This window comes from Nuphar pumila, chromosome 4 (genome assembly GCF_984573655.1).
Source record: "Nuphar pumila chromosome 4, dmNupPumi1.hap1.1, whole genome shotgun sequence".
NCBI lineage: Eukaryota > Viridiplantae > Streptophyta > Magnoliopsida > Nymphaeales > Nymphaeaceae > Nuphar > Nuphar pumila.
Window position 1 is genome coordinate 145,376,272 of NC_143252.1, and position 25,259 is coordinate 145,401,530.

A 25,259-nucleotide genomic window follows, 5' to 3' on the forward strand; every position below is an offset into this window, starting at 1 on the left:
ACATATATATGTCAATGGATCAGACCTTCACCAAACTTAGATGAGTCCAGATCCAGTAGTTTCAACTTTGAGGTGCTGATACGATGTCCAGATCTAGGTCTGATTGGTGCCAAAATCTAGATCCTATGCATACAATTTGGGTTTGGTATGATATTTCATAAACCATACTCAGCTCCATATACTAATGAGACACTATAGTACCTACCCGGATTGTTAATTGGACTACTTCACTATGAAACTCGGATTCAGCAGGATCCAATATAGATGGAGATTGGGTCATACCTGACCGATTGACACTGGTTCAAACTTGATCCAAATCCAAATGAATAAGGATCTTATCGTCTTGATCCCCAACCTACAAAAAATTTAGCTAATTATACATGTATGGACCATTAGTCCATTACCCAGGCGTAAGGCTGGGCAGTCTTCACTAGTATGAACCTGTCTGGTTTATAAATTTGTATAGCAGACCCAGGTGATACGACACAAGTGATGTTTAATATCTGCTATTTTTTGTCATAAGATTATCTGCCGTGGTCTAATCTACGCTATCCGTGAATCAGGCCTGGTGCTATCACCTTAAATTCGGTACCCGGGTTCAGACCCATCTGGGTGCAGTTCAGGTCCGACTCTCTGACAGCTCAGCCCTAGGAGAACGGCACCGTTTTTACTTTTCTGAAAATGGGAATCCTCAAAATTCTGTTATGGGGGAAAGAGAATTCAGCATTTTCCAATTCCCACCTTTCATCTAGTTAGGAGTCGGCCGGCCAGTCCCGGCCCGCTAATGGACCGGGCTGAGCAGTTGACCCCATCAATGATGGGCCGGGCCTTGCCAGCCCGTTGGGAAAACCCTGGCCCACAGCCCGCCTGTTAGCCCATGGGCCTAATCAGGTGTGGCCGGGCTTATTATATAATATATAATCGAATACATATTATATATAATACAATGTATATTATTTATATAATGTATTCTATTATATAGTATGTTATATATATATATATATATATATATATATATATATATATATATATATATATATATATATATATATATATATATATATATATATATATATATATATATATATATATAATGTATTATATATATTATGTTATATATATAATGTATTACATATATTATGTTATATATATAATATATACAATAATGGGCTAGACCGGGCCAACTAGGCTGGGCCGGCCCATGTCGGCCTGCTTCAGGATGAGCTGGGCCAGAGGCCCGGTTTGGGCTGAGCCAGGGCCAATTATACTGGCCCAGACCAGGCCGGCCGGCGGTCTGCCCAGCCCAGTGCCTACCTCCACATCTAGTGGCGCAAATGGGTTGGATCCAGGATGGAGGATTTGAAATTTTTGGCTGCTCAGGATCCTATTTCAATCCAAATCCCCATGTATTCAGCTGTTCCGGATCCGAATCGTTTGCATCCCTCCTTTCATCCAATGCCAAGTCCTTCATTCACTCCTCCGAGGGATTAGAGCCAAGGCCCCTCAACAACAAAGTGAGTTGCTACGTCTTCCAAATTCCCCATTAAGACGGCCAGAATGGGCAGCTAATGGCTTCTTGCCCAGGTTGGCATGTTTAGTACCTGGATCCAACCTGATAACTTGAAGCTTCAAACCCATTTCAACTGAATTTAAATAAGAGTAATTGAGAGAGAGAGAGAGAGAGAGGTAAAATACTAATTCTCACCAACTAGTTCACGAATAAGAGTGACAGGAAAAAAAAAAAGTGAAGAATGGGTTTCACTTTATGCACAACAGCCACCTGTGAGAAGGCTATTATATATAAGCATTATAGTGTGCATGTTACAACGATAAGACTTCCTACCTAAAATGCATCATAATGTGCTTCTCTTATTTTAAAACTATGATGCATTATGCATCACAACAGACATCCATTGGCTATAAATTATGCGTCAAAAGGGGGCCAGTGTAACTACAACATAGAAATTTAAATGTGAACTGCAATCCATTCTATTACTACTCAACTTGGTGCATGTACTTACGGGAATGAATCAGCTCATGCACCATCCTACTAAATGCATGTGTTTGTACTGAGGCCCAAGTCAGGAAGGCAACATATCCAATTATGCGTGTCTATTAGGTTTGCTATGAACGCCCATATTATATTATTTGTTGCTTACAGCAAAATAATCTTGATTGACATAGAGTTGACGTGCTGACAAACTATTTTATTACAATCAAATAGTCTGTCGCAAAGCGGACATTTATGATTGAGAGGTGTTTTTTTTTTCACTACAAGAAAAATGTTAATTAGCTACTGACGCTGTCCGTCGCAAAATTCATCGCTATAGAGTTTAGCGACGGAATAGCGATGGCTAACTTTAATCGCAAATTTTTAGTCGCTAAAATACGACAAAATTTATCTGTCGTTACTTCTATCGCTAATATGCGACGGATTAACGACGAACATGATATGTCGTTAATCCGTCGCTAAATAAGCACAAATTTAGTTTGGCGGCGGATTATATTTTGTCGCTAATCCATCGCTAAATTAGCAACGACATTAACGACGGAATATAGTTTGTCGCAAAACATAAAAAATTCATCACTGGATATTAGCGACGAATATTATCCATCGCTAATCCATCGTAAAATTTAAAAAAAAAATTAAAAAAAAAGAGCCCTGAGGCATGCGCCTCATACGAACTAAGAAAGTCAGCATGAACTTCCATTAAAAAATAGATCACGCCCTTGTGATTGTTCCAATGGCAGTTGGAAAAATCTACATAGATACATAGATCACCACCAAAGAGTGGGACTTGAAAATTGATTAAAATAAAATAAAATAAAAGGTTGCGGACATTAAGAACACCAACTTAAACAGTGAGACGTAAAATTTGAACAGAAACAATTTTTTCTCCTCAACTATCGTCCTCTCCTGAAACCTTGCCTGAACCAGAACTCCCAGTCTTCTTTGGGAGCAAGACATTGTGGATGTTGGGCATCACCCCGCCGATGGCAATGGTCATAGCACCGAGCAATTTGCTCAACTCCTCATCGTTCCTCACAGCCAGTTGGATGTGGCGAGGCACAATCCTCGACTTCTTGTTGTCACGGGCAGCGTTCCCAGCAAGCTCCAACACCTTCACAAGAATTTCGATGAAATGAATCAGAAACAGAACACCAGCGAGGATATCAAAACTGTGTAGTACAACAAGAAAACCCAAAAAAGAAACCCAAACAACAACTTGAAACCAAGAAACCCTAAGAGGAAAGGAGGGGGATCTTACCTCAGCGGCCAGATACTCGAGGACGGCGGCCAGGTAGACTGGAGCTCCAGCACCAACCATCTCGGCGTACTTGTCGGCCTTCACAAATTGGGTGATCCTGCCGACCGGAAATTGCAGGCCGGCCTTGCTGCTCCGGGAGGTCACCTTTTTTTATCCACCGGCTCCCGCAGACTTCTCTCTTCCAGTCATAGGCTTCCTTCGGTTTTTACTTGAGAGAGAGAGAAGGGGTATAATAGAGATTTGGTCCTCCTATTCATAGTGTGAGCCCTTCTTTAGAAGAAAACCCACCAATAAGGAGCAACCACACGAATTTCCATCTCGATTGTATGTTTGCGGACAAATTTGGACGGCTTTGATTCTTTCTAACAGTTATTTTACGTAAATAGCTTTGTCATTTAACGAATTACCAAAACAACGCTGAGTCTGACAAGCCATTTATAGCCATGAGGGAGAGATCAAATTAGCGACGAACAATTTTCGTCACGAAATCCGACGCTAATTTGTGGCAGATTGGTGAAAAAAAAAATCATCGCTAATTTGTGCCTATTCTACGACAGATTTTGGGATGAAAATTTTTCATCGCGAATCTGTCGCTAATTAGCGATGGATTTTATGACAAAAAATTAGGTTGCTAATTCCATCATGAAGCAGTTAGTTTTCTCTAGCTAATCCATCGCTAATTTGCGACAGAAAAAATCCATCACAAATTTCTGTCGCTAATTAATGTTTTTCTTGTAGTGTTTCCTGGTTAAGACTTGTTATTGAATTCCTAGTATACGAAATTACCTGGTTTAATAAGCGTGACCTACACTACAAGAAAAACGTTAGCTAGCGACAAAAATTTATGATGAAATTTTTTTATCGCAAATTTGCGACGAATTAGCTAGAGAAAACTAGTCACCGCTAAAATTGAAATTAGCTGCGGAATTAGCTAGGGAAAAAATCTGTCTCAAAATCCATCGCTAATTAGCGATGGAAGCATTCTATCTTGAAATCTGTCACTAATTAGTGATAGATTAGCGACGAAAATATTTTGTCACAACTTCGCAACGGATAAGTGACAGAATTTTTTGTCTCAAAATTCATCGCTAATTAGCGACAGAATATTTTCATGCCTACATCTCGATTTAAACCACTCAAAATTCTCCCTCACTCTCGCTCTTTCCCCCTTTCCCCCGTAAAATCCCTAATCTCCATCGTGATGCCTCCTCCCCTTACCCTTGTCCACAGTGGGACCAAGCCGGGTGCTATCGCCGTAACCACCACCGCCTTTGCCTCTTTCACTTCCCCATCTGCAGTCTCACAAGGTTCATTCTCTCTCTTCACTCTGGTTCGAAAAGTTTCACGTTTTTAGGCTTTTAGGGGAAGAAGAAGAAGAAGAAAGAAGCGATGTCGTGGAAAGATGAGAGGATTGCCTTGGATGTGGCGGTAGCGGGGCGCCTGGTGAGAGACTACGTAAGTCAGGACTCCTCCAAGGGGGTCGATATCAAGGAGGCTCTGGAAGCTTCTAGATACGCTAGCCACCCGTACTCGTCTCCCCTGAAAGAGGTACATAGTGTTATTGTTAATTCTATCACATCTGGTTTTCGGCTTTTGCTCCCAACCTTACCTTGTGTTTTTGCATTTTTTTTCCTGGTTGTGCTGATCGTGTTTGACAATCATTAGTTCTGTAGTTCTACAAATTGTAGCTCCATGGGTGTGAACTGCAGCAGTATAACGCATCCATCCATTTCATTTATTTTGTTTTTTTTTTGGTGAATGCGGTTTCTGGGATTATAGCATGGAGAGATTCACGATTTTGTGTAGGCAGTGGTATTCTTTGGTGTGAAATACATTCTCCGTTGCGTATGTCGTGACTTGGTACATCTAGTAAAGGATTCATGGTGAATGATAATGGTACTTAATGGATTGGCGTGTGGTTATTCACATGTTCAACATTTTTTGGTCGTCATAAGATAGCAAGTAATGGTCGATTTGAATTGATTGCTAATTTGTTTTGAAGGTAAGAATGCCCATACTATCTTCTGCAAATAAATTTAAGATCCTGGTTTAGATCTTGATGTTTCTTCTGGTATAATAGCAGGGGATCATAGCACATTATGGGCTTCCTCAGTAATGTGATCCTTACTAATATATTCCTTAATATGGTTCTTAAGAAACTGGTATTCTTTCCTCAGTAGGTTGTTTGCGTACTTACTATAATGTTTATTGATGCAGTGGCCGCCAGCGGTTGAAGTAACACTACAAGAAAAATGCATATTAGCGACGGACGCTATCCATCGCAAATTCTGTCGCTAACGTGTTTAGTGACGAATTTACGATGGATAGCATCCATCACATAATCTTAGTCGCTAAATAGCGATGAAATTTATCTGTCGCCAGTCCATCGCTATTTAGCGATGACTTATGTTCGTCGCTATTTAGTGACGGACTAGCGACAAACTATATCCGGATATAATCTGTCGCTAACTTTTCATCGACAAGTTAGCAACGAATTAAATTTTGTCGCAAACCATCGTCTGAATGAAATTGGCGATGGCTTGGCGACAGAAATAATTCGTCGCTAATTTAAAAAAAAAACTAAAAAAAAATGGATTATGAAACTCAAGAAAAAATTCTCGTAATACAATTCATATAACCTGCTTATAAAAAACAAAATACATATACAGATGAAACAAAATTAACACAGGTTCTAAGTTAAACAATAAAATACAGTCTTTGCCAAGTTATAATTAATTAAAAGTATGTCGAACAAATTAAATACATGAAACTAATCGTCGTCAGATTCAAGGCATCATCCTCTTCATTTTCTCGATCTACCCCTCCCTCCATACCTCCGTCAACTCCTCTACGTTGATCTTCTCCAGCATCCTACAAGAGAACCAAACTGTTAATATTTATAAACAAAATGCTCATATGTGTTATAAAACAGTAAAAAACTTGCATATTAATTCAATCATGCTCATATGTGTTCTAAGGCAGTAAAAAAACTTTATATGTGATTCTATCATGCTCATATATGTTCTAAGGCAGTAACAAAACTTTATATGTAATTCTATCATGCTCATATGTGTTCTAAGGCAGTAAAAAAACTTTATATGTGATTCAATCATGCTCATATGTGTTCTAAGGCAGCAAAAAAACTTTATATGTGATTCTAAATGTGAAGTAACAACTCCTGGCAGTGCACACCAAATCTCGTCTGTATCCAGTTCAAGTGGTCTTCCAATTTTTTCAACAAGCAATCAAGCATTCTCGTAGAAGTAACAACTCCAGCCATCTCCATAGAATACCATCTGGCACCCCTGTATAATTTTACACAAAACAATTGTTTAATCATTATCAGACAAACGATACAAAAGAAGAAATTTTTTAAAAAAATCAATAAAACATAGTCGTCCATACTCAAAGGAGGATGAGTAAAAATGTGAAACTATAACAAAACATGGATAGCCAGTAGAGAATTCAAAGCTCACTTGCGCATAACATATCCACAGAAGGAATTAAGTATACACTTGTGAGCCAACTGAAGTGAATCATATAAAATCACCATATCCTGCATCAACCAGAGAACAAAGGAAAAATTTACCAAACAGTCTAACATTTAGTTCATCTTAAAGTATTACACTCACTTGTGCCTCTTGTATCTGCAACAAGTTTCCCTTAGCCTTTGCCTCTGCCAATTTTCCCTTCCAAATTTTATTAAAACCTTTGTATTCATATCTTCTATCTCGAAAACTAATGGGTGCAAAAGAAAAGATAAGTATGCAGGTTCCTAATGTAACAAATCAATATTTTGACGTCATTTGCACCCAAACAAAGCTGGTTGGTTACTGAAAATCATAAAATCAGAAGTATTTTATAATGATACACAAGAACTAATACTATGTAATAAGTAAGCAGCAAATCAACATCCATTATGACAGCCATGTTAAAATAAGTTAGTGAAGATTGTATCATTTTGAAGCATATACAAGACATATACAGTAATGTAAAGATGGCCAAACTCACTAATTTGTTTGAGTATTTCTGGTTGCACACCTCAGTGATACTGTGATAGGATGATAAAAAATTTATATCAACAAAAGTGAAGCAAAAAAAATTAGAACTCGCCAGAAAAAAAGAATTTGACACTGAAATTAAATGTTGGTCCCATTCCCACATAATAGAAAATGGCTTGAAACGACAAAAAGAAATGAAAGGAGGGGGAAATAGTAAAAAGACTAAAAAATGGGAAAATTGACCCACGAAACTCAATGGAAACCATAGGGTAAAAACGAAGAAAAGAAACCATAAAAGCCAAAAAAATGATGAAGAACACAACGGTGAATGAAACCCTAACCCAAAAACTGAAAAGATGCTGAGAAAGAGAGAAGCTTACTTCATCTCAACGCTGGACGGCATCCATGACCTCATAAACAGGGAATTCCTTGAATTCATGAAGATCGAGGTGTTCCACATGCACGATTTCTCCCCTTCGGCTATGACTACCATCTCCAAGCTCTCAGCCAGCGTCTGCCTCATCATGACTGACTCTGACTCCTCCTCCCTGAATGCTGCCTTCCTGCGCCTAGACCCGTCTTGCCTCAGTGAAAGGCAAGCCTGGTCCTCGCGGCACTGGAAGGCAAATGAGAACCAAAAAGGCTAGAACCAAAAGAGAAAAAAGAGCCAGAAGAATAGGCTCTGAACCACAAGGAGAGCCCGCCGAAGGGATTGCTGAGAGAAGACAGCCTGCCAGAGTTTGCAGAAGACGGGGATGATGCGGTCACTGGCTAATGGCAGTGATACACTTGCAGCCAGAAATACTCAAGCTCACCTGTTCAACAGGCATTTGTGGCAGAAATGGATGAGGAACGGCTTGTTTGAACGCACATTCTTGCATCTGGCACTGAAGTCCATGGTCTTCTGCCGACACTACAACACGAAAACCCCAAATTTAGCCCCAGAACTAACTTGAAAGTATAGAACATAAATCACATAGAGAGAATGAGGGAGTGAGAGATACTTGGTGGCGAGGTGGGTGAGGACGACGCCCGACTTGGTGCCGCCGTCGGTGAAGGGGTCATCGTCGTTGTCGGAGATGACGCAAACGATGATGGTGTCAACCTGGGGGAGGAGGGTGGTGAAGCGCCTAAGCACTCTGTAACGAGAGAGAGAGAGAGAGAGAGAGGGAGGAAGAATTTAGCGCCCTAATTTGGCATTTTTAATCAAAATTTAGCGACGAGATTAGCGAGGGAAACTTTCCGTCGCTAAGCTGCGACGAATATTGAGACAATTTTGTTTGTCCCCAATCTGTCACTACTTAGCGACGGAAGTTTTTTCGTCGCTAAGTTCGCAAATATTTTGAAAGTTAGCGATGGATAGTTTTCTCTCGCTAATCTGTCGCAAATTTGCGACAAAAAAAATCCGTTGCAAATTTTTGTCGCTAATTATGATTTTTCTTGTAGTGTAATCAATACGAGAGATCTTCCTACTGCACTTATTGATAGATACAATGCAGCTGGAAGAAAAGGTATTGCTTTATGTGGATTTTTTCCAAAAATTTGGCGAGCATGGGCATCTGTGGACAACTCTTTGTTCCTTTGGCATTTTGATAAATGGTGAAGTCAACTTATGTCTCATCCTCGCTGTTGTATATAAGAGTCATAGAAGCATCAAGTTCTGGAAAACATCGAATAATGCATTTTTTTAATCCGATTATGACCCATGGTTGCAGAGTGCTTTGATTGGCCAATCGTGTTGTAATCCATTTGAAAGGCTAAGAACCATTTGTACAAGTAAATCTGCACTAACTGTTTGCCAACTAGTTTGTTATTTTCTGAGTAATCTTCCTCATGGAAAGGGTAGATCCCCATTGTTCCACAACCTTTTGTTGGTCCTGAAGTTTATTTTGTAGAATCTTCTAAGAATACCATAAAGCAGCTATTTTCTCTTCAATGTCGCACAATTTGGATCTGACTATACCCAGCATAACCATCCAAATAGGATTTGCTCCTTGTATTATAATTTTGCTCCTAAAAATGACATAATTTTTAAACGATAACAAAGAGCTTGCTTAGCGCTTGCAATTTTGTTAATATATTATTATTATTGTTTTTTTTTTATAAACTATATGGTTACATTTACCTCAATGTGTGCTTTACAACATAACTAATTGGAAAATTGTTAAACTTTTACCACCCTAATTTTTGCAAATAAACTCTGGATCATTTATATTACTAGTTTATAGGCTAGAGATACTTAATGAAATAGAGGTTACATGTGTAATTTTATCTTACATGTGAGTCTGTTATAGATTTTGTGGCTACTATTCCTTGTTCTTAATGTACCATTGCTCTTCAGGGATGGCCAGTGTCCTAAATATAGTGGTGAAGAACAGGCGATATGTGTTGTTGGACTTTCTAAAGCTAAGCCTGGCATCTTTGTGGAAGCCATTCAATATCTTTTGGTTTTGGCAACTCCTGTTGAGGTGGATGTCTTCTGATTGATATTTATGTTGCTCTTTTGAAATGAGTTGAACATGCAATTGAGTTGGTTCTTTTTTGCAGCACCTTGGAGTGTGAAAGGCTAAGTTCATTTGCATTTATCTACAAATGCTTCTAACAACAATATATGAACAAATGGCATAATTGTTGGAAATAAAGCAACAAACTAGAGAAGAAGATTGTTCTCTAGAATGAAAAACACACAGAAATGGTGCAAGAGAAGGAGAAGGCTACAAAAGGCTTCAATACATTCCAATGACTTGTCAAAATGAGGATACATGGCTGCTATATATATAGCATTCAAGCCCAACCAGAATTTAATTACATAATAAATTCTTACCATAGAAAAACTAAAAGACTATTACATTTTCAAGGAAAATAAATAAATGGGAGAGGAACCCAAAGAGTTGCATAGAAAACTGCAAATAGCCTTAATGTAAAACGAGTTCCCAAAATGAGGGAGGAATACGAAGAGTCTAGCTTATAATTCCAACAAGCCTTAAAGTAAAATGAGTTTCCCAAAAATGAGGGAGGAATACGAAGAGTCTAGCTTATAATTCCAACAGCCTCTCTTAAGCTAGACTATAACGATACCTAATTTCTCTCTCAATTTATTGAAAGTTTCATTCTTCAATGCTTTTGTAAAGATATCAGCCACTTGGTCTTGGGTCTTGCAAAACTTGACATTGACATCTCCATCTTTGCCCAAGTCTCTAATAAAATGATAATTGATTCAAATATGCTTGCTTTTGCCATGAAAAACTGGATTTTGGGTGAGTGCTATGGCTGAACTATTGTCACAAAACAAAGGAGTGCTTTCCCATTGAGGATGCTTCAGCTCATGAAGAATCCACCTTAGCCAAAGAGCTTGACAACTAGAAAGAGCCAATGAAATATACTCAGCTTCGGTTGTGGAGAGAGCAACAACAGCTTGTTTCTTCGATGCCCACGAGATTGCACCTGAGCCAATGTGAAAAACGAAACCTGAAGTGCTTTTACTATCGTCTCTATTTCCACCCCAATCACTATCACAAAAACCCACCAATTTTGAATCTTCGACACATTTATAATGAATTTCATAATTGATAGTGCCACGCACATATCTCAAAATTCTTTTGCCTATGTCCCTATGAGTATTAGAAGGAGATTCCATGAATCTGCTAATCATGCTGACAACAAACATAAGATCAGGTCTTGTAGCAGTCAAGTACATAAGACTACCAACAAGGCTTCTATAGAGAGTTGCATCGATCTTTCTCTCACCATCATTTTTGCTAAGTTTCAGTCCAACTTCCATAGGACTATTAAGAGGTGTAGCACCCTCCATTCTGAACTTCTTTAATATATTTTCAGCATACCTTTTTTGAGATATGAATATTCCATCTTCGGCTTGCTTTACTTCAATGCCCAGAAAAAAATGGAGAAGCCCCATGTCAGTCATTTCGAATTCGTGCATCATATCCTTCTTGAAATTTTCACACATGCTTGCACTAGTGCCGGTAATTATTAAATCATCAACATATAAGCATATGACTAAGAACTCCCCTTGATTGCCTTCTTTGATGAACAAAGTATGCTCAAAAGGACACCGTTTGAATCCATTCCTTAAGAAGTATCCATCAATGCGACTATACCAAGCCCTTGGCGCTTGTTTTAGCCCATATAAAGCCTTCTTTAATCGACACACTTTGTTTTCTTCACCCTTCTTTATATAACCCGGAGGTTGATCAATATACACTTCTTCTTCAAGGAGACCATTCAAGAATGTTGATTTTACATCCATTTGAAAGACCTTCCATTTTCTTTGAGCAGCCAAAGCTAACACCATGCGAATTGTTTCAAGGCAAGCCACAAGAGCAAAAACTTCATTAAAATCAACGTTATACCTTTGCTTGTAACCTTTTACCACCAGCCGAGCTTTGCATTTTTCAACTTCTCCATTTGAGTTGAATTTTGTTTTATATACCCACTTGATGCCAATAGATTTGTGTCCATTTGGGAGCTCAGTCAACTCCCAAGTATGATTTCTTTCAATGGAGTCCATTTCTTGATTCATAGCAATTCTCCACTTCTCTTCTTGAGATGCTTCTTCATAAGTAATTGGATCGGCGTCCGCAAATAAAGCAAAATTCACCAAGTCTTCCTCAAGATTTCTTCTTGTTGTTTCATAAATTTCTTGAAGACTTCTTGTCTTCATAGGAGGAGATTCAGAACTCCTTGAAGATGAGGAAGATGGTGATAAATGTGTAGATGGAGAGGAGAGTGAAGTATCTCCATCACCACTTGGTTCATGACTCTCCTCCTTATTAATAAAATGTGAATTTTTATTTTTATTCTCTCCATCCCAATTCCAAGATTCTTCTTCATTGAATTTTACATCTCTGCTTATGATAATTTTCTTGGTGATTGGATTGTAAAGCTTATAAGCCTTTGAGCATTCATTGTACCCAACAAGGATACATTTTTCAGATTTATCTTCAAGCTTTCTCCTTCGTTCATCGAGAATATGAGAATAACATATGCTGCCAAATGCTTTCAAATGAGCAGCACATGGTTTTTGCCCACTCCAAGCTTCTTGAGGAGTTAGGTCTTGAACACTTTTAGTGGAAGCACGATTAAGAAGATAGATAGCACATGCCACTGATTCAGCCCAGAATATGTTAGGCATACCTTTAGATTTCAACATACTTCTTACCATCTCCATGATCGTGCAATTTTTCCTTTCCGCAACGCCATTTTGTTGAGGTGTGTACCGAGTAGTCAACTGATGACGGATGCCCTTCTTTATCAAGAATTCCTCGAACTCATTTGACATATATTCAGCCTCACGATCAGTACGCAAGGTTTTAATAGAAAGATCACTTTGCTTTTCAACAAATGTCATAAATTGCTTAAAATATTTAAACACCTCAGATTTTTCTTTTAGAAAATAAACCTATGTCTTTCGACTGAAGTCATCAATGAATGTTAAAAAATAACGATTACCTCCAATAGATGTGGTGCGCATAGGGTCGCATAGATCAGAATGAACCAACTCAAGTGGTTTTGATGCTCGCCAAGATTTGCCACCAGGAAAAGAGTCTTTGTGATGTTTCACAAGAACACAACCTTCACAAATTTTGTCTTGCTGATGAATGTTAGGCATGCCTCTGACCATATGTTTTTTGCACATAAGAGATAAAGAACTGAAGTTCAAATGTTCATATCGAAGATGCCACAACCATGATGGATCTTTAATAATAGTATTGAAGCAAGGAAGTGCAGCATTTTGAAATATAAATGGAAACATTTTGTTTTGAGTCATTTTCACCTCGGCTATGAGAGCATTCTTCTTGTCCTTAATTTCACATATTTCTCCTTTGAAATGGAGATCATATCCTTTTAGAATAAGTTGCCCAACACTCAAAAGATTGTGTTTGAGGCCTGGAACATAGAAAACATCGGTGACGTGCTTGTTCCCATGGTTAGTTTTAACAAGAATATCACCACGTCCCTTGACAACAAGCCTATTATCATCACCTGTTCTAACTTCAGTTTGAACCATTTCATTTAAGTCTACAAATAATTTTTTGTTTCTAGTCATGTGGTTACTACAACCACTATAAATATATCATACTTCATCATGGGTTTCTTCTTTGGTATCACAAGCAAGAAACAGAATATCATTATCAAGAATTTCATTTTTCTCATGCATGAAAGTTACCTCCTTTTGGTTTTCTTCTGCCAATCTCTTTCTACAGAACTTTATGGTGTGACCATACTTCTGACAATGAAAGCATTGAACTTGTGAGAGAGAGCGACCACGACCTCGACCTCTACCTTGACCTCTACCTTGACCTCTTCCTTGCATAGAATAAGATGAATCACAAGCATCTTCTTTCGTTTCTTGATTTCTACCACCTCTATATCCTCTTCCTCTTCGTCCTCGAGCACCACCACGAATAGAGAGTTGTGTCTGAAAAGCTTGTTCGAATGGAGGAGAATCAAATTGCTTTATACGAAGTTCATGGGATTGAAGTGATCCCATTAAACTATCAATGGACAAGGTGGATAAGTCTTTGGATTCTTCCATTGCAACAACAATATGTTCAAACTTGGGAGTTAAGCTCCTTAATATTTTTTTAACAACTCTTTGATCTTCAAGTTTTTCACCATTTACTCGCATTTGATTAACAATGGAGAAGACTCGATTGAAAAAAACTTCAATCGTTTCAGATTTCTTCATTCTTAAAGAATCAAATTCACTTCTTAGAGTTTGTAGTCTCACCATTTTTACCTTGTCTTCTCCTTTGTATGTTGTATAGAGAGTATCTCATGCTATCTTTGCCGACTCCACCGAGGATATCCTTTCAAAAATGGCTTCATCAACAGCTTGATAAATATAAAACAAAGCCTTATTGTTCTTCTTCCGGTTTTCCTTCAACTCAGTTTGTTGTCGTTGAGTGATGCCCTCCACATTGTCCATCTCATCGAAGCCACTTTCAACAATGTCCCATAGATCTTGAGAACCAAAGAATGCCTTCATTTGAATACTCCACTTATTGTAATTTTTTCCAGCAAAGCAAGGAACTTGTGGTTGCACCATATTGTTGGAAGTCATCCTAGCTCTTATACCACTATATTGAAAATAAAACAACAAACTAGAGAAGAAGATTGTTCTCTAGAATGAAAAACACACAGAAATGGTGCAAGAGAAGGAGAAGGCTACAAAAGGCTTCAATACATTCCAATGACTTGTCAAAATGACGATACATGGCTGCTATATATATAGCATTCAAGCCCAACCAAAATTTAATTACATAATAAATTCCTACCATAGAAAAACTAAAAGACTATTACATTTTCAAGGAAAAAAAATAAATGGGAGAGGAACCCAAAGAGTTGCATAGAAAACTGCAAATAGCCTTAATGTAAAACGAGTTCCCAAAATGAGGGAGGAATACGAAAAGTCTAGCTTATAATTCCAACAAGCCTTAAAGTAAAATGAGTTTCCCAAAAATGAGGGAGGAATACGAAGAGTCTAGCTTATAATTCCAACAATAATTATTCTGATGACCAACTAACAAGCTAAAGAATTGTTGCTAGATCAGCTGCTTCAGCAATATTATGATTTTCTTGAATTTGTTAGTTTCTCTGTCATTAGATTGAAGTCCTAGTTTCTCTGCAGTCAGATTGAAACATTTCTAGCTTGTTCTATTTCTTATCATGGAGATCATGTCTTGAATTTGTTTTCGAATTGTATTAGTTGAATTAACGTTGAATCATATCATTTGTTTTCTTTTCAGATATCCAACCTAGAAGAAGACCCCTCGAGTGGAATACCTGCATGAAGATTGCAGTTGGTGCAACTAGAGTTCTAGAGCATTTGCATGACAAAGCAAAACCACCAGTTATTTACCGTGACTTAAAGTCTGTAAACATATTGCTGGATGACAACTTTAATCCTAAACTTTCTGATTTTGGTCTTGCTAAACTAGGCCCTGTTGGGGTCAAGAGTCACATGTCGACAAGGGTAATGGGAACATATGGATATTGTGCACCCGAATATGATATGATTGGTCAGCTCACTCTCAAATAAGATGTTTATAGCTTTGGTGTGGTTTTACTAGAATTAATCACAGGGAGAAAGACTATTGATATTTACAAGCCTACAGGGGAGCAATATCTAGTTGCTTGGGTACGTTATGGTGGCCACGTCATTTTGATGATAGGCGAAAGAGATCTGTAAAGGCTATATATTTCTTAGACCATTAAAGTCGTTAACACGCAATTACACAAATGATGTTTGGTAAAACTTTTTTACAATTAGAGGTCTTTCTCTTTGTAATTTTCTCTTTGGATTAAGAAATACCCTGCAACTTGGAGTTGAGGACTTTGTTTTGCTTGATGAAATAATTAGATGCCATACTAACAGATGGAGATCATTCATTTCGAAGGTTTTCTCTTTCTTTTTCCTCTTTATCTAATCTTGATGATTTTTTTTTTTGGACTCAAATAATATCTACCATGTACTGTGTATTTGAGTACCTTGGCAGAGATAAAAAACTGATTAAATGAGAATGACTAAACACATTCAAAACATCTACAAAGTAGATACAACATTTGGCAAAAGTTCCATGGTTAAAGACTTCAGTGATCCTTTTTTGTTCAAAGAAAAATTGCATTCAATTGCATCTTCACAAAACTTTGTGGTGTAAATTGTCGATATTATAATGTAATGTTTGAGTCAATTGATTAGAAACATGTTTCATTTTCTAAATACTGATCACTCATTAGTTACTGAACTGATTTATTCCATAGAAAACTGTAATCTTTTTGTGCAACATTGATGGAATTGATATTGTTTATTTTATAAAATATTATGGGCTTTTGTGAGTCATTTTGAGCAGTATCTTGTGCACCTTTTTTTTTTATCAATCTGCCAATTTTGTAAACACAAGGAGGTCTGCCTTCACAAGGACAACCCACTAGGAGAAACTATCCTTGAATGCTATAACTGTGGTTGTAGAAATGTATTCCTTCTAGGGTTTATTTCTGCCAAGACAGAGAGTATTGTTGTTCTCTTATGTAGGGAGCCTTGCCTGAATGTCAATGCACTGAAATATATGAATTGGGACCTGAGTCAATGGTGCCCGCTTATTGATGACAGATGCTTCCTTCCATGGCTTGTCAAGGTATGCTTTTCCTTCTTTCTGGGCTATTTGGGTGTCAAACATTTCATTGGGGTTTTGTTTACTTTCTTTTGTGTATTTGATGCACATGATATGGTTGTTGATCATGCATATATTTCAAGGTGAATTAACATTAAAATATGCATGATTTTATGAAAAAATGTTTTAAAAACCCAAGTTTATGCTAGTTTTTGTTAAATGAGCTAAAATGATTTCAAAACAGAAAATGTATGAAAAATAGCTTTATTTGTATATTTTAGTACATATTTTAATGTTTGATATTAACATAATAGTTTAGTTTTAGTTTTCAATAAAAATAAAATAAAAAAATAATAAAAATAATAAGTATAATTAGGTTAGAGTAAACTAATTTTGTTTTGAGGTTTTTAGCAAATAGAATTGCTTCAAATAGTTTTTTTTAAATTTTTGAAAAAAAAAATAATAAAACAAACCGGTTTGCACGGTTTGAGTCTTTTGAAAAAATTGTTACAAACCGGTTTACACGGTTTGTGATTTTGAAAACTGAAAAAAATTTTGTTACAAACCGGTTCAAGCCGGTTTGGGTTTGCTTCTTTAAAACCAAGAAAAAATGAAAAAACAAGGGTGTCTCCCCCATTCACGCCAGAGCTTCCCTCTTTCCCTTCTTTCCCTCTCTTCCCTCTCTTCTCACCGTCCACACCATTGCCGGCCCTTCCTTACCTCCTTCTTCCCCTTCCCCCTATTTCTCTATCTCTTTCAACCGGTGGTGGTGGTGGAATCCCTCAGTCCCGCGACGGTGCACGGGTGGATGATCGTCATTTCTCTTCTAACCCTTTCGATTCAAAGTAAGTTCTGATTCTTCTTCTTCTTCCTCTTCTTCTTCTGCCGATTATTCATTCTTCTTATTCTTCTTCTTTACTTTTTCAATCGATGATGTGCTTATTTCAGAAAAACTAAAAAAAAAATCGTAAATCACATCCGTTTCCCTGTTTCTTCTTTGTTGATCTTGTTTTTGTTTTAAAAAAAATGAAATTCGGCTATTAATTTCTGTCAATATCTGTTCATGCTTTCCGTTTTTTTTTTACTATTTCATTTACAGAATTAGTTCAATTGCTGCTTAATGTAGTTTGATTCCTTGCTTTTTATTAATTTCCATTCCTGTTTGTTTTTCTGTTTTACAATTTTCTGTGCTCTTCTTGTTTGTTTTGCATTCAATAGTTCATGTTTTTTTTTTAGTCATCGAATTGAATTTTGAATTTTCTATTTTTTAATTAAGTCATTTCCTGTTTTTACAGTTTATTTTCTATAGTTTTTTTTTTCAAATTCATTTTCCTGTTTCATTTTCCTGTGTTTGTTTTGAATCATTCCATTTTCTGTTTTACCTTTATTTCTTATGTTTTTTAGTTGTTATTTCCAGTTTTAATGTTTTTCATTTGTTAAAGCTTTAATTTCTGTTTGTTTAATCAGATTGTCTTGTTATGATTCTATTTCCTGTGTTAGTTTTGTATTCATGATGTTTTCAAACTTGTTTTATATTCATTAATTTCCTGTTTCTGCATTATGATTGATCCATCACATAGATTTCCAGATTTTGCATTAAGCTTGTTTTCCTTTTTAATATTTTTTTTTCTTCTTCAAGTAAAATTTCCTGTTTATTTCATTTTTCAGTTTTTAGTTCATTTCCAGTTTTCTTTAAAATTCCTAATTCCATTTCCGATTTCTGTTTCAGTTTTTTTTATTTTCAATTCCTGTCTTTGATGCCCTGTCTTTCAATTAAGTTTTATTTCATTTCAGTGTATGTTGTTTCTTGTTTTTTAGTATTTCAAATAATGCATTTCTTTCCTGTTAAACATTTTATTTTCCTGTATTTTGTTTTCTAGTTTTTCTTGTCATTTAAATTCTTGTTTGTTTCAATCATTCATTTTCTTGTGTTTTTTTCATAAGTTCATTTTCTTGTTGTTTTAGTTCAGTCATTTTACATAATTGTGCTTGATTACTTAGTTTTTTTTTTTCCTATATAGCAATTGTAGTCTTAGATTTACTTAGTGAATTGCCATTAGTTCAAGATAGTTTTAATTGGCATTAGACTCTTTGCATGATATTTTTCACAATATTTTTAATAGTATAGTTGGTTTAGTATAGTTGCTACTTCTATCTCTGGTACTGCTCATGTTCGTTTGATTTGTGCAGGATAACACAGGATTGGAGCTGAAGCGCATGTGTGACACGGGAAGCACAAGAGTAGAAGTTGTTATTTTCAAATTAGAATTAGGAATTTGATTTTGGGTTTGTAAATATTGCACTTTACGCCCTCTGCGAAGGGTATTCATTTGTCGTAATAGTTTGTTGTTTTTATCTTTCTTGAACATTTTACATTTTAATAATACGGCAATAAAGAATAGTTTAGAATTGTGTGCTTGAATACAAAATATTCTCGTTCCCTGAGTTCGACCCGGTCTCATCCACTAGTGAGAACCGGTTTTTATTATTTGATGTCTGATTTTCACATGTTTTACATATAAAAATCTTTTCAAAATTACAACGATTTAAAAGAAGACATCAGTTGTTAATGTTTAGTGTTATTCCCAAGTTTCATCTGAGCATGAGCAGTTGAGAGCACGCCAAATCAGTGCTCAACAAATAAACAAGGTTGAAGACCTTTGAAAGACAAATTCTGATGCTTCTCTTGAAGATCTAAAGAAACCTGGTGTGGATGATGAACCTCAGCCTATGGCCCTCAAGTACGAAGATGCTTGCCAGGTATCTGGGTGACCATGATACACCTTGATAATCGTTGTATTTTTTTGATATATTTGGTTTGAATGCAATTTGAAGCTTAAAAATGTAGGTCTCCTTCTCCGCTTCTTATAATGATTTGAAGCGTTAATGCCAATGCCTTTTATGGACATTGCATCTTTGTAACTTAGATGTCAATTTTTTCATTCATATTTCCAATTACTGGAATGTTTCATCTGAATTTGACTTGTGAAGTGGCCTCCATTTTGTAGTATCAAAACGTTTTTGCACCACTTGTAAAGCTGGAAGCATATTATGATAAAGTATGGACTAAGCCTAATTTTTTGCTTTCACTTATTTGATCTCATTTATTCTGATCAAGATTGTTTCAAGCATTCTTCACTTGAAGGCTTATTCTTTTATATTGGATAATTGTACTGTGCAAAAGTTTAACATTTTCATTTACTAGCATGCATCTTCTTCAAGAAATCTTGACTTTAGTTTTATTTCCATTCAAAAAAATGTAACTAATGACAAATTTTTTCTCGATATTTATATTTCAAATAATTTTTTTTTATATTTTTTAAAAAAAATTGAGACTGATTACTGACGAATATTATCCATCGCTAATATTTGGTTTTGCGACGGAATGTAATCCATCGCTACAGTAGCGACGGATTACATTCGGTCGTAAAACCAAATCCGTGCTTGTTTAGCAACGGATTATATATGTTGCTAATCCATTGCTAATTAGCGATGGATTAGCGACAGATCAGTTCTGCGCTATTTAGCAATCAGTATTATGCAACGGACGATATTCGATGCTAATCCGTCGCTAAACTGTTTAGCGACGGATTAGCATCGGATATCATCCGTCGCTAATCCACGTTTTTCTTGTAGTGCTAATTGAGTGCAATTGCATGTTCATTGATAGCTTCAAGACCTTTACTTTCAAGGGACAATTAACATGCTATAGTCCATGTGCAATGTCACTAATATCACCTGATCCGAGATCCGATCTCCTCTCTTTCTTAGCCCCCAACCAGTGATTAGTGGTTCTAGTTCTGCAACAAAGTGGCTTGTGTTGTGTGCCTCAAGCCGGCAATTTGGTCAGGCCTCACAACACTACAGATTAGATCGATGGACTCACCCTGGAAACTTGTGTGGTGCCCAAGCTATTCAGTGTCTTATTGTGTTTTAGCTCCAAATTGCTTGTGCATTGTGTCATGACAGAAACAAGGTCATTTATACTAAATTCCAAAGTCTCCTTTCAGGTAACTGAATAAAGGAAGATACTTAAAGCGCACTTGCAGGTTTACCATGCTCTATGCATGACTGACCGAACAAGAATAGTTCCAAACTCAGAAACAGTTATTCACTTTTTGGTCTTGCAAACTAGGGTCATTGATTGGAGGGATGGTAAAGTGCTGGAACTGTAAGTGAGGAATCACAGGTATTGAGATCCACTGTAAGTGAGGAGTCACTTTTGGTGGTGAAAGCAGCCACTTTCTGCAAAAGGCAGGTTAGGTCTATCTCCAGCGCGCCTCTTTCCATCACCCAGGAATATGAGATCCACTGTGTATGACACTTTTTCTTATGTTTCATAAAGTTTTTTTTTTCTTATGAACTGAAATTCTGAAAGCTACAGCAAGATGAAGATGGCTTGAAGCATTAAAATCACATATTTCATGTCAAGAACTCATTTATTACTCTTGGACCACTTGTAGCTGCAATATCTTAAACTGCACATGACGACCTGGAATTCACAAATTCATATGTATTATTTGCTCATGTTACTAGAAATTTCTTAGCGTACGTGGGGTTCAAACTTCAAAGTCCATAATTGTAGGATGCCTAGCAACGGGGGACAATGCTTCACGTTCAGTTTGTGACATTTACCAAAATCAATCAATTGGGATGGTTAAAATTCAATATAACAGCATTCACTATACATGGCATCAATCAACCAGAGATAGACTCGACAGCTTACCTGAAAAGTTTTGCCTTTATTTATTTTCAATCAATCACTGCATAATGCATTCCCATCGTTTGAAACTTTTCTTTTTCTTTTTTTTGGTGGGGGTGGGGAGGTGTGTATTCTAAGCTAACCTTTTCTGAAAAATTGTTATTCATGTTAAAGCAGGTTAAAAAATTAATGTCACGCTCTCTAAAAGGATTGCAAGGGAGGAATTGATAATCTTTTTATCAAAATTTTAAATATCGAAATTAATCTAACATCATTTTCGTCTTTTTTGCTCTCGCTCTCTCTCTCTCTCTCTCTAATCAAACTAGGGTTGGTCCTTTAAAACCATGGGCTGTTTTTTTTACAGAGAAAACCATGGGCTTTTTTTTTCAAAAGAGAATCTGCCTAGGGCGTTAGACCGCAACATAGGAACGGTCCGTGAACCATCCTCTTATTAGAACAAAAAAAAAATCAAGATCGTTCCATTACCCACTTAGAAAGATGCTTCGAGCACTTTAACATGGGTTAAAGCATTGGGAGCATCTTTTTACTGGGCGAAAAAGCCAACAGGTGAAAAATTACCATTATTCTAAAGGTAGTATGGTTATTTTTCAAAAAAAAAAAACACTTGTATATAACCTTTTGCTTTTTTATGACGAAGAAAAACGTTACTTAATGAGCTTGCTCCCTGCAAGGTAAAACTCCCAGTTGAAGATGCGCCTCACGTGGCCCAACCATGATAAAGCAACACAGCCCCAATGCACCAGCACGCAATCCAGGTTGTGGTGATGTTCATGAAGGGAAAAATAGAAGAAGAATGAAAGGAAGATCAAAACCCTCATATATATTGACAAAATTGATCTTATCTATGAAATCAATATAATGACTAGGGCGCTCATTGCTCTTCATCTTTTAAGCAATATCTTCCCAAAGTAAGTCCCCAGCCACCCAAGATACCATTACTTTGCCCGTCACACCTATCTACTTTGTTTATTCAAAACATCACGCGATCTGCACTGGATGACGATTTTAACAAAGTAGTCCTGCTTGTCTCAAAAAAAAAAAAAACATGGTCCAGCTAGTTTCTTTTCCAACAGCATAAATTACTATTGTTGTCCTCATAAAAGCTCAGATATGATAACTTTAAATATGCAAAGATATGACCATTTTACAATTTTCAAATCTGGGGAAGAGCTGCAAACTATTCAAGAACGCCAAAACTATCAGAAATGGCTTGGCAGAAAATTGATAAATGCATCTCGTGTCATAAAAATTCCAGTGAATGGAGGGGCATGGTATGCAGAAAATGACATGCAGCTCGACAAATTAATTCCATTGAATGGCTTCAATGAACATACTAACCAAAATTATGCCTCTTCCAGCCTTATGATAGCCTAGCTAAAAAGTAAGCTGATTATGACTTTTTTTTGAGAATTTCAGCTCCAGAATTGCCCACTACACGTTTGCTTTGGTCACAGGTGGGATGAGCAATCACAGATGAGAATCCTAAAAGTTGCGATTGTTGGTTACAACATTAATCTGGTGACCAACTTTCATATGATTCAAGGAGGAAGTGCTCCCAAGTGACAATCACAATCATCACTTTCTCACGTTTTACTTAACTTAATAAAGCAGCATAATTGTGATTTGTAACTACAGAAAGATGGAAAAAAAAATCCAAGAATAACAAAGCATTGCAAATCGGCACACATATATTTGCAAGTTTTTGCAGAAAACAATGGATATCCACAACACAGCATTTATCAGTGTTAAAAGTTTAAAATAGCAAAATAACAGCAGCCAAATTCTTGTGACAAATGGAAACATTTTTTTTATGCATTTAATTTTATCATGAAAATGTCTGCAAAAGGTAAATAAGCTAAAACTTAGTAAAAATATGTAAGAAAAAAAATAAAAGAAGTATAAAATAAAATAAAATAAGACCATTTTCTCGAGACATAGCTGATAAAAACATAAACACCCGAACAAAACCATGATATTTAAAGAAAATGAAATGTCAGATATATTGGACGTCTTAAACAACTGACAAAATGCTGCAATACTTCATGATATTTTCCAAAATACTGCAATACTTCATGATATTTTCCAAAAAACAGCAATATTTGTCACAATGGCGTTTATCTACTGATTGGTCAATAGTAATTGTACATTATCAAAGGCCAAATGATATTGTTGGATGGTTGGATTGCACTGTCAAAACCAAGGATATGGGTTTGAATTTCACTTTGATTATCATGAGGCGTGATCCAGTGTTCGGGCAAAGTTAAGTGCTCAAGGCAAACACTATATAAATGTTCACCCCTTTTTAATAGGGGCCAGCCCAGACGACGAGTTCGATTTGCCCCGAACACTGGATCATGCCTCAGGATTGATAAGGATACGGTAGACAACGGTCCTATGTAAACTTTAAAATGTAGTGAACCTCTCCTGTGTCTAGAATATTCTAGCACATGAAGAGTCCGGTCAATGAAGAGTTCAACTAAAGGTTGTTGATTATCGTTTGTGATAATCATTATAAAAAATGATAATTTTAGAGTTATCATTGTTCCATGTATGTAAACAGTTGTACATTGTTCAGCCTATAAATAGCCTACTCGGCTATCTCTAAAGCAATGCAATACACATATGTTTTCTTCTCTCTGTTGTAGTTCTTTCATGGTATCAGAGCCACAACTCTTCATCGAGCTTGACATGGCATCATCGTCGTCTCTTCTCTGCCCTATGACCCAGTGGAATGCTATTGCAAGCCTTGTCTCGATTAAGCTTAATCGGGACAATTATTTGTTGTGGTGATCTCAGCTCGAATCTGTCATGATCAGTCAAGACCTTTTTAAATTTGTTGATGGGTCATCTTCTCAACCAGATCTTGTTATTGCCATGCCAAATGGAGGTAAGACAAAGAATCCAAGTTATCTTATTTGGAGTCGCTCCGACCAATTGGCACTTAGTTGGATAAATTTACCGTTTTAAAAATTGTTCTTGGTCAAATTATAAGAACCAAAATAGCACGTGAGGCTTGACTTACTTTAGAAAAACCATATGGCTCTCAATCTCCTTTAAGACTCATGATTATTAAGAAAGACTTAACTTTCATTAAGAAAGAAAGTTTAGATATGCTATCCTATTTGGACCGCATTAAATTTTTAACCAACTCACTCGCCGCAGCAAATCACCATGTAGACGATGAAGAATTAATCCAAATTATGATGAACGGTCTTCCTCGTGAATATGAGAGCTTTGTGACATCTATCACAACAAATTCAGTATCATACTCCTTTACAAAATTATATGATCTGCTTCTCAATCAGGAAAAATGTGTGTTTTTATCTCATATCAAGATTCTTGAAACATCTGAATCCCAGCAAATGGCCTTCTCCACTTTCAAAGGTCGAGGTCGAGGCCATAATTTTAATAGAGCTCATGGGAGGGGTTAAAGAAGAAGCCTCTCTCCCAACACGACCAATACTAACAACCCCAGTTATCAAGGTGGGCGTGACACCATAACCTGTCAGTTTTGCAAAAAATGAGGACACACTGCTAAAACCTGCTAGGATATTTCTAAAACCTCTTCTGCCATGTCTATTCAGCAATCCAATGATGATTACTGGTATCCTGATATTGGTGCTACAAATCATCTAACCATGGATGATAACAATTTTCTCAAAAATTGCAATATCATGGTGGTGAGCAGGTAATGGTAATATGCTCTCTATCTCCCACACTGGTAATCTTATTTTGAATTCTCAAGGCTCCACTTTTCGTCTAAAAGATATTCTTCATATTTTGACTATTACGAAGAATCTTTTATCTGTGGGAAAGTTTACTGAAAATAATGACCGTGTTTTTTAATTTACTCCCTTTGAATTTCTTATCAAGGATCGTCAGACTGGCAAGATTTGTCTACGGGGATCGAAATCCCATGCAGGGCTCTACCCAATTAAACTGGATCCCAAAACATAGGTGGTGACATATGTAGACAGAGTAGCTTCATTTGACATTTGGCACAAATGTCTTGGTCATGCAAACAAGAAGATTATCTATCATTTATATTTTAGTCATGTTATTCTCAATAATAAAAATAACAAAATAAAGATGTGTGAAAGTTGTCTTATTGGCAAGGCTCATAAACTGCCTT

The 25,259-nt window shown here is 36.7% G+C and overlaps 1 protein-coding gene and 1 pseudogene across 2 annotated transcripts; one reads left to right on the forward strand and one right to left on the reverse strand.

Moving 5' to 3' along the window:
• Positions 1 to 2,695: 2,695 nt before the first annotated feature.
• LOC149841514 (histone H2A.6-like) lies at positions 2,696 to 3,458 on the reverse strand (annotated as a pseudogene). Its single transcript, XR_016431657.1, has 2 exons — positions 3,270 to 3,458; positions 2,696 to 3,122 (listed from the first exon to the last, which is right to left on the reverse strand). The product of XR_016431657.1 is annotated as a histone H2A.6-like (transcript).
• An 11,622-nt stretch (positions 3,459 to 15,080) lies between these two features.
• LOC149841515 (receptor-like cytoplasmic kinase 185) lies at positions 15,081 to 19,291 on the forward strand. The gene is made up of 5 exons (XM_090005281.1): positions 15,081 to 15,312; positions 16,280 to 16,428; positions 18,595 to 18,645; positions 19,105 to 19,164; positions 19,253 to 19,291. Exons 1-5 carry the CDS (start codon positions 15,081 to 15,083, stop codon positions 19,289 to 19,291), a joined length of 531 nt encoding a protein of 176 aa, XP_089861407.1.
• The last annotated feature ends 5,968 nt before the right edge of the window (positions 19,292 to 25,259 follow it).